At 39.0% G+C, this 17,272-nt stretch overlaps 1 protein-coding gene across 2 annotated transcripts in view; it reads left to right on the top strand.

Annotated features, from left to right (window-relative positions):
* Positions 1-17,272, top strand: part of LOC133617849 (capping protein, Arp2/3 and myosin-I linker protein 3-like) — a 123,436-nt gene that overhangs the window by 41,485 nt on the left and 64,679 nt on the right. For both annotated transcript variants that reach the window (XM_061978162.2, XM_061978161.2), the window contains exons 11-16: positions 1,365-1,459; positions 1,697-1,783; positions 10,789-10,898; positions 11,044-11,121; positions 11,207-11,283; positions 14,247-14,351. In XM_061978162.2, the coding sequence (XP_061834146.2) occupies positions 1,365-1,459; positions 1,697-1,783; positions 10,789-10,898; positions 11,044-11,121; positions 11,207-11,283; positions 14,247-14,351 (552 nt within the window). The remainder of the gene's footprint in view (positions 1-1,364; positions 1,460-1,696; positions 1,784-10,788; positions 10,899-11,043; positions 11,122-11,206; positions 11,284-14,246; positions 14,352-17,272) is intronic.

Genomic DNA, 17,272 nt, shown 5'->3' with positions numbered 1-17,272 from the left:
ACTCCAATAGACTTGAGTTACAAAAAAAATAATTACACAAAAATCCTATATTTGTTCCATCTAAAAACTCAAATTAAAATTAAGTTTAAAAAAAAAAAAATTCACAAAAATCTTACATTTGTTTTTAAAAAAGACTAATAAAACTAAGTTAAAAAAAAAAGAAATACACAAAAGTTTTACATTTGTTCCTTTTAAAAACTCCAATTAAAATAACTTACAATAAAAATAAGTACACAAGTCTTACATTTGTTCCTTCTAAAAACTCCAATTAAAATTAAGTTTAAAAAAAAGAACTACACTAAAGTCTTACATTTGTTTAAAAAAAAAAACTCCAATAAAACTAAGTAAAACAAATATACAAATAAATACACAAGTTTCACATTTGTTCCTTCTACAAACGCCAATTAAGTTAAGTAAAAAGAAAAAACACAAAAGTCTTATATTTGTTCTTCTAAAAACTCTAATTAAAATTATGTTAAAAAAAAGAAACACACTAAAGTCTTAAATGTGTTTTTTTTTAAACTCCAATAAAACTAAGTAAAAAAAAAAAAAAAAAGAAATACACAGAAGTTTTACATTTGTTCCTCCTAAAAACGCCAATACAATTGAGTTGCAAAAAAAAGAAATACACAAAAGTCTTATATTTGTTCCATCTAAAAACTCCAATAAAAATTAAGTTAAAATAAATAAAAAAAATGAAAAAATAGTTTTACATGTGTTCCTTCTAAAAAAACCTCCAATAATAATTTAGTTTAAAAAAAAAAAAGAAATACACCAAAGTCTTACGTTTTTCCTTTTAAAAACTCCAATAAAAAGAAGTTAAAATAAAAAGAAGTACACAAGTCTTTCATTTGTTCCTTCTAAAAACTCAAAGTAAAAAAAATAATAAAGAAAATACACAATAGTTGTATATTTTCCCTTCTAAAAACTCCAATTAAAATTAAGTTTTGAAAAAAGAAATACACAAAAGTTGTATATTTGTTTAGTTTTTTAATTCCAATAAAACAAAGTTAAAAAAAATAAATAAAAGAAATACGCAAAAGTCTTACATGTGTTCCTTCTAAAAACTCCAATAAAAATAAGTTAAAATAAAAAGGAGTACACAAAAGTATTTCATTTGTTCCTTCTAAAAATTCTAACAAAATTAAGGAAAAAAAAAAAAAAAGAAATACACAAAAGTCTTACATTTGTTTAAAAAAAAAAATTACTCAAATTAAACTAAGTAAAAAAAAATTAAAAAAAGATATATACAAAGGTCTTATATTTGTTCCTTCTAAAAACTGCAACAAAAATTAAATAAATAAAAAATACACAAAAGTCAATGTCTTGCATTTAGTGAGACCATAACCATGTTGCCTCTGCAGAGACTTCCCACAGAAGATGTCGGCCGCTCTCTCCGAGAACCCCGCCTCTGTCATCCATTCGCTCAACCTGGCCCATAACTCTCTGGACAACCAAGGTAAGAAGTTGAGAGGAAACAATGTCCGATGAGACAGAAAAGAAAAAAAAAAAAACTTCACTACAAGGAGGCACTTGTGCTGGTGTCAAAGTGCTAATTACGCCTGATGAGCGGACTGTCAGCACGCACGGCGGCCTCCAGCGTGTGACTGTGACTGTGACTGTGGGTGTTAACGTGTGACAGGCTGAACAGGAGGCAACTCTCTTGTATAAATGTCCTCTCACCTTCTGGCTGCAGGCATGGCTAACCTCATCCAGCAGATGTGTCGCCTCAGCAAGGGTCTCCGCCTCCTCAACCTCTCCAAGACCTCGCTCACCTCCAAAGGTTTGTCAAAATGGCGCTCCCGCTGTTTTTTTTGTTTTTTTTTGTGATATCCTGCGGCGCCATACTAATGAAGAAGGACAAGGAGTAGAAATTGGTTAATTAGGGGGAGACACAACATTTAAAGCAGCATTTTTTTTGGACATGTGTAAAAACTAGGACATCCCATTAGTGGCGCCCCCTATGGCTTGTGGAAAAAAATGCTTCAGAAAACATTAGTGTTGTCCCGAAATGTTTTTCTGTACTTTTCTAAATAAAGGGGACCACAAAAAATGTAATTATTGGCTTTATTTTAGCGAAAAAATCTTAGGGTACATTAAACATATGTTTATTATTGCAAGTTTGTCCTTAAATAAAATAGTGACCATACAAGACAACTTGTCTTTTAGTAGTAAGTAAACAAACAAAGGCTCCTAATTTAGTCTGCTGACATATGCAGTAACATATTGTGTTATTTATCTACCTATTATTTTGTTAAAATTATTAAGGACAATTAATTATTAATCTACTTGTTCATTTACTGTTAATATATTTCTCTTTTAACATGTTCTATCTACACTTTTGTTAAAATGTAATAATCACATATTCTTCTTCTGTTTGATACTTTACATTAGTTTTGGATGATACCACAAATTTGGGTATCAATCCGATACCAACTCATTACAGGATCACACATTGGTCATATTCAAAGTTCTCATGTGTCCAGGGACATATTTCCTGACTTTATAAACATTACATACATTTAAAAAAAAAACGAAAGATTTTGTGATGCTAAAAAATATCGATGTAATCGTAGTAGTATCGACTAGATACGCTCCTGTACTTGGTATCATTACAGTGTAGCGTAAGAGTTGGTGCTGCAGGGAATTCTGGGAATTTGTTCTGTAGTGTTCATGTTGTGTTGCGGTGCAAATATTCTCCCAAAATGTGTTTGTCATTGTTGTTTAGTGTGGTTTCACTATATGGCACATGTTTATGACAGTGTTGGCATTGTTTATACGGCCACCCTTAGTGTGACCTGTATGGCTGTTGATTAAGTATGCCCTTCAATCACGTGTGTTTAGTGTGTTCAAAGTTAAGATGTTCAGTTTAATGGTATAAACAAAACGCAACCATTAACATGACCCGGGTGTACTGTGGTGTGTAGTGAATTAAGTATAGCTATCACTCGTCCTGCAGCACAGATACTTGAAATGAACGTAATTGATTGGTCTCCATGGAGACAAGGATTAACGATTTTGAAGTAGTTACAACACAGCTGACTGCGGACAGACATTAGCCGCTAGCCATGTCTTAAAGCATCTCTTCCTGAGGGTGTTTCAGTGTTATAACTTCACCTTTATCGTTAGTTTTTAAGCCACAATTTGTCCGTTCTCCCTTTTCTGTCTACACACTGTGTCTGTCAGGTTCAAACACTGATGACATCTATCAAACAAGACAAGAAGCAAGGAATTAAACAGACAGAATTCAATTTGGCTCAATTGAGGAGAAACGTCTGGACTGTACTCTTTCAACAGTCTTCCACCACGCTCTGATGAAAGATTGTACACCTCCTCTTTTATTTGGACTTTCCCTGACTACATGGCAACAGCTGTTTCTAAAGGGACGGGGGTCGTAAACAGCCATCGCCTTTGATTACAAAACAGTTAAAAGAAAAGGCTCAAAGAAAAGGTTGTAAAAAGTTCAAAGAAAAAGGTGCCTGGAGCTTGGGCAGGTCATGCTTTCTCTCCGCTTTGTAGATCTCGGGTCAAGACAAAATCTTTCTGTGGATTACAATACATCAAAGAAACAGAACACCTTCATATTGCTTCTGTTGCGTTTCGACCAGTTGTTCCTCCCAGGGAATTTAAGTTGCTGGTCACTCCCAAGTTCTTTTGATGACACATAAACTGAGTAAGAAGGACCACCAGAGACAGAATAGGTATTTTGTAATTTATTTCCAAAGCCTTGGAAATAAACGTGAGACCAAATCCAGTACAGAAGCCTTCACTAGCGCAGCTAAAAATGGTCTAATCTAACGTACGGAAAAACTTCTCTTCTATGATGTCTCCCTCGCCCCCACCCTCCAGAAGTAATACAAACGTCCATTGTTCAACTCTGAGAAGAGACAGGACAGGATAAGGTAAGATAAAGGAGTATTGCTACTCCCTGCATTCCGAGCTCAAGGTTGACACACACAGTACTTGCAGACAACCAAAAGATAACAACTGGAAGAACACTAGCTGTTTTGTAATATGACTATGAAAGTAAAAGAAGTAACACACAAATATGGATATATGTAATTATCTGCCTCCGTCACTTCCCATCCTACCATACCATGAATTGAAAAACGTATTCGGGTGTTACCATTTAGTTGTCAATTGTACGGAATATGTACTGTACTGTGCAATCTACTAATAAAAGTTTCAATCAATCAATCAATCTACACAGTGGAGTTTTACAAGCCTTCTTCTTGGTAGGATCAATGACAGCTGTTGTCTTCTCGCCGGGAACTCATGGCAACACAACGTTTTGTGATAACTTAGATACAATTATTCTGACAGTGTCTGCTTGTAAGTACTCTGTGATTGTGCACTGCCGAACATGCTCGTCTGCATGACGCGACGCGACGACGACGGGTTGGGTACTTTTTAGAGGCGGTATAGTACTGAATATGATTCATGAGTATCGCGGTACTATACTAATACCGGTATACCGTACAACCCTAGAAGACTTTAACATATTCTCAAAAGTGTATCATTCGACAAATGGTCAGTAACTTATGGGCAATTCGCTAAGTCTCACCAGTGCCCCTCAAATGTTCCACACACGTGCTCGTCAGTCCCACAAAGGTGTGGAACCTTAAACCTTAAAGTTACAGTGAGTGTTTTTAAACACGCTGTACAGTACTGTATATCAAACAAACACAATAAGGGGGGCGATGGATACATTTTCTATTCGATAACAAAGTCAAAATAGCTAGCTGAACTGCCCTCATTTGTAGCCGCCCTGCTGACACGCACACACACTGCCACTAGCCTCGTGGTGTACTCACAGTGTGCAATCACAAAAATCCTTAACTTGAACAGCCAGGATTACAATGATTAGGAATTTAAAAAAAATACATCTACTTTACCTAGTTGGTTAATCTTCCTGGCATGCGGCGGAAGGGATGGGAAGGGGGCGGTGTCGACAACGCTGTGGATACCTCCACCACATTGCTTTCTTTGAGCTCATATTGAGCTAGAATACCTAGAAAAATGCTGCAAAGGGGTTATAAAACACTCAAACATGGCACAAAGTAGCAGAACAGGAACACAATGGGTGGATTAAACGTTCGTACATCGAGACAAGGTTGGTGCAACAAAGAATATTTTTCTTCGATCTGTTGTTTCGTAAATCGAGGTTGCAATCTATTGGTGCATATTTTGACACAGCTTGACCTTTTTGTGTGCAGCGGTTCAGGAGTACTGTTTTTTTCCACGACCCTGCGTTCTTTATAAGTAATACAGAGCAGTAATTTAATTGAAACAGTTCCAAAAAAAACGCCAATTATCCTTATAGTGCTGCTTTTGGAGTATGGGTTAGTGTTATGTACAGAGAAGGGAAGGAGGCGACAAAGAAGGCAGAACTGCGGTTTTCAAGGTTTATTTAAACCTTTGATGATTACGTGGCGTGTGTATGCTACGCTAAGTGAATGGGTGTAGGCTATGTGTATAATTAATAGTGTAAATGTTACCAGGGCTTGTTGTTTGTGAGTGTTGGATGTATCCTTCGTCGAATCAAGGGGGGGGGCAAGGCGAAGAGGCAGTCTGTAAACAGGCAAGGGGTCGAGGGTAAGAGCGAGGCAGCGTGGTCCGTGTCCGAGCAGGGGTCGAGGAAGGCAGTCAGGAATCCGGATGGATGTCGAGAGGCAAAACACGATCACGGATGACAGGGAAGTCACTGCAGGAGACACAAGGGACATGAACAAGGGGGACACAGACAGAGCAAAGAGAAGGCGAGCAAAGCACAGGGGAGGGATTGCCAGACGTGATGCTTACTGGGAAGATAAGCGACATTCTGGCAAATGTTCCGCTGGTCTTTATGCCGCTCCCTCTCATCAGGTCCAGGTGCGCTGATTAGTGATTGTCTGCAGACTTGTTGCTGCGCTCAGCGCGAGCAGGGGCGTGTCTGAGCGCGCTGCCAGCTGCCGAGGAAACGCAGGTTCGAGTCCGCGCCGTGACAGTTAGGGTTTGAATAGCCTGGTATGTGCCTTTTTGTTTGTTTTACTGCACAAATGACGACGCGCCATGAAAACTGTCCAAAGATAGGTGTGCCAAGCTTGTGGCATCGTATTCAAAAAGACCCGAGGCTGTAATTGCTGCCAGAGGTGCATCAACAAAGTAATGAGCAAAGGCTGTGAATACTTATGTACTGTACATGTGATTTTTGTTTGTTTATTTTAATACATTTGCAAATTAAAAAACAAAAAACAAATGCACATTGACATTATGGGGTATTTTGTGTAAACTTTTGAGGACAAAAAAATGAATTTATTCTGTTTTGGAATAAGGCTGTAATATAAAATTAAAAAAAAAAATTGAAGTGCTGTGAATACTTTCTAGATGCACAGTGCATGCAAATCGTGATTCTTACGTATTGTTTCCCAATTTCCAAAAATCAAAAAATATAAAAACATTTTAATAATGTAATAACAATAATGTTCTATTCAATAACAAAGTCAAAACAGCTAGCTGAACTGTCCTCATTTGTAGCCGCCCTGCCGACACGCACACGCACTGCCACTAGCCGTGTGGTGTACTCACAGTGTAATATTAACAGAACTCCTTAATTTGAACAGCCAGGTCACTACAATGATTAGCGATAAAAAAAAAAAAAATCTACTTTACCTAGTTGGTTAATCTTCCTGCTGTCGACAACGCTGTGGATACTTCCTGAATGTTTCAAACCACATAGCGCTTATCCATTGCTTTCTTTGAGCTCATATTGAGCTAGAATACCTAGAAAAATGCTGTAAAGATGCTAAAAAAACACTAGAAAATGAGTCAAAGTAGCAGAACAGGAACACAATGGCCGTATTAAACGTTCGTACACTAATACAAGGTTGGTACAAAAAGGCATATTTTTCTTCGATCTGTGGTTCGTAAATCGAGGTTCGAATCTATTGGTGCATATTTTGACACAGTTTGGCCTTTTTATGAGCAGCGGTTCAGGAGTACAAAAGTTCAGGTTTTTTTTCACGACTCTGCGTTCTTTATAAGTAATACAGAGCAGTAATTTAATTGAAACAGTTCCAAAAAACGCCAATTATCCTTATAGTGCTGCTTTTGGAGTACGGGTTAGCCTTTGAATATGTGACCTTTTGATTGTTTTACTGCACAAATGACGATGCGCCATGAAAGCTGCCTAGCAACAAAGTGGTCAGGAAAAAAATTAACACGTATAGTTAATAAGCGAAAGGTGTTTAAAGATAATACAAGCATGTTTAACACATAGTTAATATTGTTAACAAGTTAAAGGTGTTTGAAGATAATACAAGCATGTTTAACACATAGTTAATATTGTTAACAAGTTAAAGGTGTTTAAAGATAATACAAGCATGTTTAACACATATAGTTAATAAGTTAAAGGTGTTTAAAGATAATACAAGCATGTTTAACATATAGTTAATAAGTTAAAGCTGTTTAAACATAATACAAGCATGTTTAACACATATAGTTAATAAGTTAAAGGTGTTTAAAGATAATACAAGCATGTTTAACATATAGTTAATAAGTTAAAGCTGTTTAAACATAATACAAGCATGTTTAACACATAGTTAGTAAGTAACAGGTGTTTAAACATAATACAAGCATGTTTAACACATAGTTAATAAGTTAAAGGTGTTTAAGGATAATACAAGCATGTTTAACACATATAGTTAATAAGTTAAAGGTGTTTAAAGATAATACAAGCATATTTAACACATATAGTTAATAAGTTAAAGCTGTTTAAACATAATACAAGCATGTTTAACACATAGTTAGTAAGTAACAGGTGTTTAAACATAATACAAGCATGTTTAACACAGTTAATAAGTTAAAGGTGTTTAAGGATAATACAAGCATGTTAAACACATATAGTTAATAAGTTAAAGGTGTTTAAAGATAATACAAGCATATTTAACACATATAGTTAATAAGTTAAAGGTGTTTAAAGATAATACAAGCATGTTTAACACATAGTTAATATTGTTAACAAGTTAAAGGTGTTTAAAGATAATACAAGCATGTTTAACACATATAGTGAATAAGTTAAAGGTGTTTAAGGATTTGGACCAGACATGGCGGGAAGTTAAATACATATTTAATTTTAACACTCAAAAAAGGAATAAACAAAAGGCGCGCACAAGGGGGGAAGTACAAAACTTGGCTATAAAAACAAAAACTCGCACAAAGGCAGAACTATGAACAAAAAAACAAATGACACTAACTGTGGCGTTAATCAACAAAACTTACTTGTGATGACGTGAACAGGGCAGCATGGACTATGAACATGAAACAGAGTGTCACAAGAGTGATGTCGCCAGGCTGACTGCCTGGCAACTACAGGCTTAAATAGTGATGACATGATTAGTGAAAACAGGTGCGGGACTCAAAATGTAAAAAACGTGAGACAGGTGCGTGACATGACGATGTGAACCAGGTGAAACGAATAGTTACTATGGTGACAAAGGGAGTGAAGACAAGAACTAAAAAGTGTCCAAAAACCAAGCAAAACATAACTAAACAAAACATGATCACAGACATGACAAAATCTTTGCAAAACAGTGAAGTAGGATAACTTCACTGTTCAAGGATGCCTTTATATTTCTAAATGTGTGCCCTTTTTATGTACAAAATAAATAAATAAAATAAATTTCTCGTACAAAAATGTGCAGATAAATCAGGGGTGTCAAAATCGTTTTAGCTCAGGGGCCGCGTTGAGGAAAAATATGTGCACACACCGTCCGGACTATTAAAATCATGGCATTAAAACAAAAAAATAAAGACAACTTCAGATTGTTTTCTTTGGCCAAAAATAGAACAAGCACATCCTGAAAATATTACAATAAAAATATTGAAAAAAAATACCGGCAGCGGTAAAATTTAGATCCATGAAGGAAAGAAGAAAGTGAATGTTTATAACTGAATACATTTACATATGCATAAAAATGTGTTTTCTTTTGTATTATTTTTTTAAATTAATTAAGTAACCTTTATGACAACCTTTTTTTCAAAACACAATATAGAATGTGAGATATAACAGGATAATGCATATATTTATCATTTGTTTTCAAAACGCTTACAAAAAAGTGGGACCCCAAAAGTTTACTGTGGGACCCCATTTTTAGGACTTGATCCCAAAGACCCCATTTTGAAAAGTCCTAGCACCAACACTGATGGAGTATTAGTGCGAGCAAAACAGCAGCAGGCGGCTGTGGCCTGTGGGCCGGTTCTAATACTAATCAAATATCATCCCAGGGGCCATAGATCATTCATTCGCCGGCCGGATTTGGTTTGCGGGCCTTGACTTTGACACTTAGGGACTAAGGGACTAATTTTCTGGTCACAGGAGGACTTTCAGTGCAGTACAGTCGATGGTAGTTTCGGCTTTTGTTTATTTATTGTGTGCTATTGACTTTGTTTTGATCAAACTGTATGTAATTAAAAAAAGGAATTGTTTAAATATTGTATTATATATTGTTAAACTGTCAAACTCATTTTAGCTCAGGGGCCGCATGGAGGGGAAAATCTGTGCACACGCGGGCCGGACTATTAAAAATCATGGCTTCAAAACTAAAAAATAAAGACAACTTCAGATTGTTTTCTTTGGCCAAAAATAGACTAAACACATTCTGAAAATATTACAATAAAAATTTAGGAAAAAAATACCGGCAGCAGTGAAGTTTAGATCCATGAAGGAAAGAAGAAAGTGAATGAATGTTTATAACTGAATACATTTACATATGCATGAACATTTGTTTTCTTTTGTATTTTTTTTTTAATGAATTAAGTAACATTTATGACAACCTTTTTCCAAAACACAATATAGCTTCCTAGCGGTTCCCCTGCCACACACGTCACAGGAGTCAGGCGTGTAGATTTGAACAAAGTTTTAATGTTCCTCAATAAGCTCATCAATAATCTTTTCAGATATACATATTTTGTGTGGCTGTAAACGCATCACTGGCTAAGTGCCATATGTGCATGTGTTGGCGCAAGTGAGAAAGAGCTAGCGGCTGCTGTTGATATAACAAAGTTGCTTTTGGTCTGGTTTGTACTGCAGAAAATGACCACTTTTGCTAGATATCATTTTTTTTACTAATGTTTTGGTGATGTGTTTATGGCCGACAATAAAGAGTTTTGCTCAGTAAAGTGATCAATGGAATTCATGTCCTCAAAGCGTCTCGACAGCGTCTGAACAATGATGACCAAAACTGCTTTCTGTCGTGTCCACATGTCGAAAATTGTTATGCGCTTATTTCTTTATTTGATTTTGTGCGTGGCATAGATTTGCCGTGCGCAGAGGACGCGTGAGCAGTGCGCAATTGCACAGGCACGCACCTTACAGGTAACATTGACGCCCCTGTCTGTCGGTGCGCTGTCCTCAGCACCTTGGACAGGGGCGGTGACCTCCACTCCCCCGCAGGCAGCGCTGGCCACGCCTCCCTCCACAACAGGATAATGCATACATTAATCATTTGTTTTCAAAACAGTGGGACCCCAAGAATTTGCTGTGGGACCCCATTTAGAAAATTCCTAGCACCAAGACTGATGGAGTATTAGTGCGAGCAAAACAGCAGCAGGCGGGTGCGGCCTGCGGACCGGTTGTAATACTAATCAAATATCATCCCGTGGGCCATAGATAATTCATTCGCGGCCCTTGACTTTGACACCCCTGAGATCAAATGTTTTTCATGGGACGCATTTCCCATATTTAATAAAGACCCATAAACTTAGATGGGAGTTGAGTAAAACATTGCAATAATCTACCTTGTCCTTCAGGGTTGATGTCGCTCTCTCTGGCTCTGAACTCCAGTGACCAGTACTCCAACTCCCTCCTGCACCTGGACCTGAGCAAGAACCCGGGCATCCTGTCAGGTGACGACGCCTCGGTGAGGAAGCGCATGCAGCGCAACCTGCAAATCAGTTTTATTCAGATTCTTCACATGACGTCTGCACGTGTGTGTGTGTGTGTGTGTGTGTGTGTGTGTGTGTGTGTGTGTGTGTGTGTGTGTGTGCGTGTGTGTGTGTTTGCAGACCTTGTATCTCTTCCTGTCGCAGCCCAACTGCTTGGTGCATTTGGACCTGTCGGGCACAGATTGCTCTGTGGACTCGGTAAGGCGTTCACGGCGGTGCTTTCAAAAAAGGAATGCATCCGTCGTGTCGTATTAACCGTTTCCACCTCCCCTCTCTCATGCAGCTATTCGGGGCTCTTCTGAGGGGGTGCTGCGCTGATCTCGCCTTCCTAAATCTTTCCAAAAATTCCTTCTCCCACAGGTTAGTCGAAAAGAGGCGGTTTGCAAAAATAGAGTTTGGCGGTGAAGTCCAACTTGGGGGCTCAAAACTTCAGTAACATTTGTCAGAAAAAGAACAAGACGGTGCAGGTGCATGTTTTGACACATGTTCTGGCTGTAAATTTTGAGGTAAAGAAGACAAGCAGACGTCTTTAGGGTAGGCAACCCGCGGATCTTTAGTGCCGCCCTAGTGGCTCCCTGGAGCATTTTGGTAACACTTTAGTATGGGGAACATATTCACCATTAATTAGTTGCTTATTAACATGCAAATTAGTAACATATTGGCTCTTAAAGGCCTACTGAAACCCACTACTACCGACCACGCAGTCTGATAGTTTATATATCAATGATGAAATCTTAACATTGCAACACATGCCAATACGGCCGGGTTAGCATACTAAAGTGCAATTTTAAATTTCGCGCGACATATCCTGCTGAAAACGTCTCGGTATGATGACGTCAGCGTGTGACGTCACGCATTGTAGAGGACATTTTGGGACAGCATGGTGGCCAGCTATTAAGTCGTCTGTTTTCATCGCAAAAGTCCACAGTATTCTGGACATCTGTGTTGGTGAATCTTTTGCAATTTGTTCAATGAACAATGGAGACAGCAAAGAAGAAAGCTGTAGGTGGGAAGCGGTGTATTGCGGCCGACTGCAGCAACACAAACACAGCCGGTGTGTCATTGTTTACATTCCTGGAAGATGAAGATGACAGTCAAGCTTTACCATTGGCCTGTGGAGAACTGGGACAACAGAGACTCTTACCAGGAGGACTTTGAGTTGGATACGCAGACACGGTACCGTGAGTACGCATGCAGCTGCGGCTTCCAAACATTTGATCGCTTGCCCGTACGTGCGTACCGCTATGTGCATGTCACGCACGTAACTTTGGGGAAATATATGTGCTGTATGAACTTTGGGGAGGTGAACGGTACTTTGGGCTGTGGGATTGAGTGTGTTGTGCAGGTGTTTGAGTTGTATTGGCGGGTTATATGGACGGGAGGGGGGAGGTGTTTGTTATGCGGGATTAATTTGTGGCATATTAAATATAAGCCTGGTTGTGTTGTGGCTAATAGAGTATATATATGTCTTGTGTTTATTTACTGTTTTAGTCATTCCCAGCTGAATATCAGGTCCCACCCGCCTCTCACAGCATCTTCCCTATCTGAATCGCTCCCACTGCCCTCTAGTCCTTCACTCTCACTTTCTTCATCCACGAATCTTTCATCCTCGCTCAAATTAATGGGGAAATCATCGCTTTCTCGGTCCGAATCGCTCTCGCTGCTGGTGGCCATGATTGTAAACAATGTGCGGATGTGAGGAGCTCCACAACCTGTGACGTCACGCTACTCGTCTGCTACTTCCGGTGCAGGCAAGGCTTTTTTATCAGCGACCAAAAGTTGTGAACTTTATCGTCGATGTTCTCTACTAAATCCTTTCAGCAAAAATATGGCAATATCGCGAAATGATCAAGTATGACACATAGAATGGACCTGCTATCCCCGTTTAAATAAGAAAATCGCATCTCAGTAGGCCTTTAATTAGTCATTATTAAGTACTTATTAATGCCTTATTCTGCATGGCCTTATTATACAACTAGTAAGCCATTAACTAAGAGTCTTCCCTCAATAACCTCAGAATTATTGCTTATTAGTAACCCTAACCCTTATATGTTCTCCTAGTGTCCAAATAACTCTAAATTAAGTCTTTGTTACTTAGAATATGTTCCCCATACTAAAGTGTTACCTTTTTTTTTGTTTTACTATGTTTTTTGTTTGAGGACAAACACGACACAAACCTTTCCAATTGTTAGAAAGCCCACTGTTTAATATGTTTGTGTGTATGACTTCACAGTATTTGGTGAACGTCGTTTTGTCCTACTAATTCCGGCGGTTCTCGAACTCACCATAGTGTGGACTGTGACGCGACAGTTTGTTTACATGTAAAATCTTCCACTCCTTTGTCTCATTTTGTCCACCAAACTTTTTATGCTGTGCGTGAATGCACAAAGGTGCGCTTTGTTGATGTTATTGACTTGTGTGGAGTGCTAACCAGGCATATTTGGTCAGTGCATGACTGCAAGCTAATCAATGCTAACTTGTGTGGTGTTCGGGTCTGTGGGACCCGTTTTCATTTTTTTATTAAAAAGAAAAATGATACAATTTGTTAATTTTTCAAACTGAGACTCGCTGACTTTGGCTCATTTTCTGTTTAGAACATATGTCAGAATACTTATTTAATGACCACACAACATACACCCCCCCTACACATTTCTATTACGTATAAGATGTCCGGGTCCAGTGGACCCGGGTATAATCGAAGTGTGGAAATTGATGTTCTGTGTACCACACACACACACACACACACACACACACACACACACACACACACACACACACACACACACACACACACACACACACACACACACACAAACACACAGCAGGCCTAGACAGGAGGAGGAAAGAGTGTAGATACACAGAACATCAGAGGGTCAAATGTGCGAGAAAATGAGAGCAGACAGTGTTGACAAACAATTTTGCAACCTTGTGTGGGAACCGCAGGTGCAGAAACACAAAAGTAGAATCCCTGTGGGATGCAGAAACTGGCAGAGAAATTTTCCGTACAACGTTCATATTGTTGTTACTCAGCCAGCGTTTGTGGGTCTGATGGACCCGTTGCATTTTGTGGCTTTTAATGCCTCACAACCAAACACTTTTATGTTAAAATACCGAACAGATGTTTATTGGGATAAGGTGTGCTTTACTATGAGATCATACTTTTGTCCCCTATGGCTGCGAGCTATGAGTGAACATGAATATTCTGACGTAACTTATTGGCTGTTCTCCGCACTCGGCATGTCAACAACACCCGTACGGCCCACTCTCGTCACCCTCCATCTTCCCCTCTTCTCACCGTTCCTTGTCGCTGTTCCATCCGACAGAAAAGGGAAGGACACGCTGCCGCTGTTCCGTCAGTTCTTCAGCTCCGCCTTCAGCCTCACCCACGTCACCCTGGCCGCCATGAAGCTGCCCGCGGACGTCCTCAGGTACTCGCCGCCGTTGGCGCTTTTCCTGTGAGGTGAGAAAGGATTTCAAGAGCATCACAAGTCAGGGCAACGTGCACTTAGTGCTTTGAGGTAATGCCAGGGCATAATGGGCAGTGGCACACAGCAACATCCTCACAATAAAGGCAGACTTAGAGCCTGGTCTACTAAGATCCAAATACCACACGCTAAACAGCGTGCAAACTATAAAATAGCGTGTACTATAAGTGGCCGTGTTGCGCGTAATATACTACGACTGCGTGCACAATCGATAACTGGTGCAGACCGTCTTTTCTAAATGAGGTTTTTGCATGTACTACCTGCAGTCGCCATGGAGACACTCATTTACCGCGCATTCATGTTATCATGCGCCTACTTGTGGCGTTTTTATGTTTTCAAACACGCAACCGTGTACCACTTTTTATGGGCATTTTAGAAGCAGTCCCGCAGTGCATCTACAACGGGATCCACTTTTTTTTATTACGCTTTAAAGCTCGCGCTGGTATGTTCCGGATGCAAGAAAATGCATATTGCAAAAAAAAAATTTTTTTTATATTTAAAAACACGTTATTTAAAAAAACGCCAACAGACTCCAAAACGCCTCAATTGAATTTGTTTTAATCAGCCCGCTAAGTCGGTGTTTTTCAACCACTGTGCCGCGGCACACTAGTGTGCCGTGAGATACAGTCTGGTGTGCCATGGGAGATTATCTAATTTCACCTACTTGGGTTAAAAATATTTTTTGCAAACCATTAATTATAGTCTGCAAATTATGTGTTGTTGTTGAGTGTCGGTGTTGTCTAGAGCTCGGCAGAGTAACCGTGTAATACGCTTCCAATTCAGTAGGTGGCAGCCGGTAGCTACAGTAATTGCTTTGTAGATGTCGGAAACAGTGGGAGGCAGGGTGAAGGTAAAAAGGTGTCTAATACGTAAACCAAAAATAAACAAAAGGTGAGTGCCCCTAAGAAAAGGCATTGAAGCTTAGGGAAGGCTATGCAGAACAAAACTTAAACTGAACTGGCTACAAAGTAAACAAAAACAGAATGCTGGACGACAGCAAAGACTTACTGTGGAGCAAAGACGGCGTCCACAAAGTGCATCCGAACATGACATGACAATCAACAATGTCCCCACAAAGAAGGATAAAAACAACTGAAATATTATCGATTGCTAAAACAAAGTTGATGCGGGGAATATCGCTCAAAGGAAGACATGAAACTGCTACAGGAAAATACCAAAAAAAGAGAAAACGCCACCAAAATAGGAGCGCAAGACAAGAACTAAAACACTACACACAGGAAAACAGCAAACAACTCAAAATAAGTCACGGTGTGATGTGACAGGTCGTGAGAGTACACCTACTTTGAGACAAGAGCTATAGCGATGCATGGTTGGTTATGGTTTAAAGTCATATCCAACAACTGCGACGACAACTTTTTACTGTCAACTGAGTTTCGTTTTTTAATGATTTCTGCTGGTGGTGTGCCTCCGGATTTTTTCAACGCAAAAAATGTGCCTTGGCTCAAAAAAGGTTGAAAAACACTGCGCTAAGTCATCCAGCAGGTATGAAATTAGAAAAGGATATTGCTGAATAGACAATATGTCTAATACAGTCCATATATAAGTAAAGTACCAATGATTGTCACACACACACACACACACACTAGGTGCGGTGAAATTATCCTCTGCATTTGACCCATCACCCTTGATCACCCCCTGGGAGGTGAGGGGAGCAGTGAGCAGCAGCGGTGGCCGCGCCCGGGAATAATTTTTGATGATTTAACCCCCAATTCCAACCCTTGATGCTGAGTGTCAAGCAGGGAGGTAATGGGTCCCATTTTTATAGTCTTTGGTATGACTCGGCCGGGGTTTGAACTCACGACCTTCCGATCTAATATGTTGACATGCATACGTGGGACAGAGCTGCTTTCTCACAACAATTTCTGCACCAGTTTGCACGTCCTTTGCAGACGTATTAAATAGACTCAAAACAGCGGCCATAGAGCAATTTCAGTCCTGATAAATCACACTGTGTCAGAACGTGGACTTTGGCGGGGTTCGTTTTCCCGAGTTGCAAGGACATTGGAGCGGACATGGCGTGAAGTTAAGGACATCTTTATTTTAACACTAATAAAAAGGTGTAAACAAAAGCGCGCACAAGGCAGAGGTACAAACGTGGCTAATGAAAACAAAAACTAGAACTTGGGCAAAAACTATGGACATGAAACAAGACACTTACTGTGACATGGCATGAAGAGAGCAGAGCATGAATAATGTCATCAAGGACTATGGCATGGGCAGAGCAAAAACAGAGTAATGTCGCCAGGACGACCAACAGAAAAAGACAGGCTTAAATAACAGTGACATGATTGACAACAGATAAATGCGTTAAAATGTAATATCGGAAATTATCAGTATCGTTTTTTTTTTTAATTATCGGTATCATTTTTTTTGTTTGTTTGTTGTTGTTTTTTTGCTTTTTTTTTAATTAAATCAATATAAAAAACACAAGATACACTTGCAATTAGTGCACCAACCCAAAAAACCTCCCTCCTACTCATTCACACAAAAGGGTTGTTTCTTTCTGTTATTAATATTCTGGTTCCTACATTATATATCAATATATATCAATACAGTCTGCAAGGGATACAGTCCGTAAGCACACATGATTGTGCGTGCTGCTGGTCCACTAATAGTACTAACCTTTAACAGTTAATTTTACTCATTTACATTAATTACTAGTTTCAATGTAACTGTTTTTGTATTGTTTTACTTTCTTTTTTATTCATGAAAATGTTTTTAATTTATTTATCTTATTTTATTTTATTTTATTTTATTTTTTTTAAAGTACCTTATCTTCATACTTGCCAACCCTCCCGAATTTTCCGGGAGACTCCCGAAATTCAGCGCCTCACCCGAAAACC

The sequence above is a fragment of the Nerophis lumbriciformis genome, linkage group LG18 (genome assembly GCF_033978685.3).
Source record: "Nerophis lumbriciformis linkage group LG18, RoL_Nlum_v2.1, whole genome shotgun sequence".
Classification (NCBI taxonomy): Eukaryota; Metazoa; Chordata; class Actinopteri; order Syngnathiformes; family Syngnathidae; genus Nerophis; species Nerophis lumbriciformis.
This window is presented reverse-complemented; position numbering and strand designations above follow the sequence as displayed.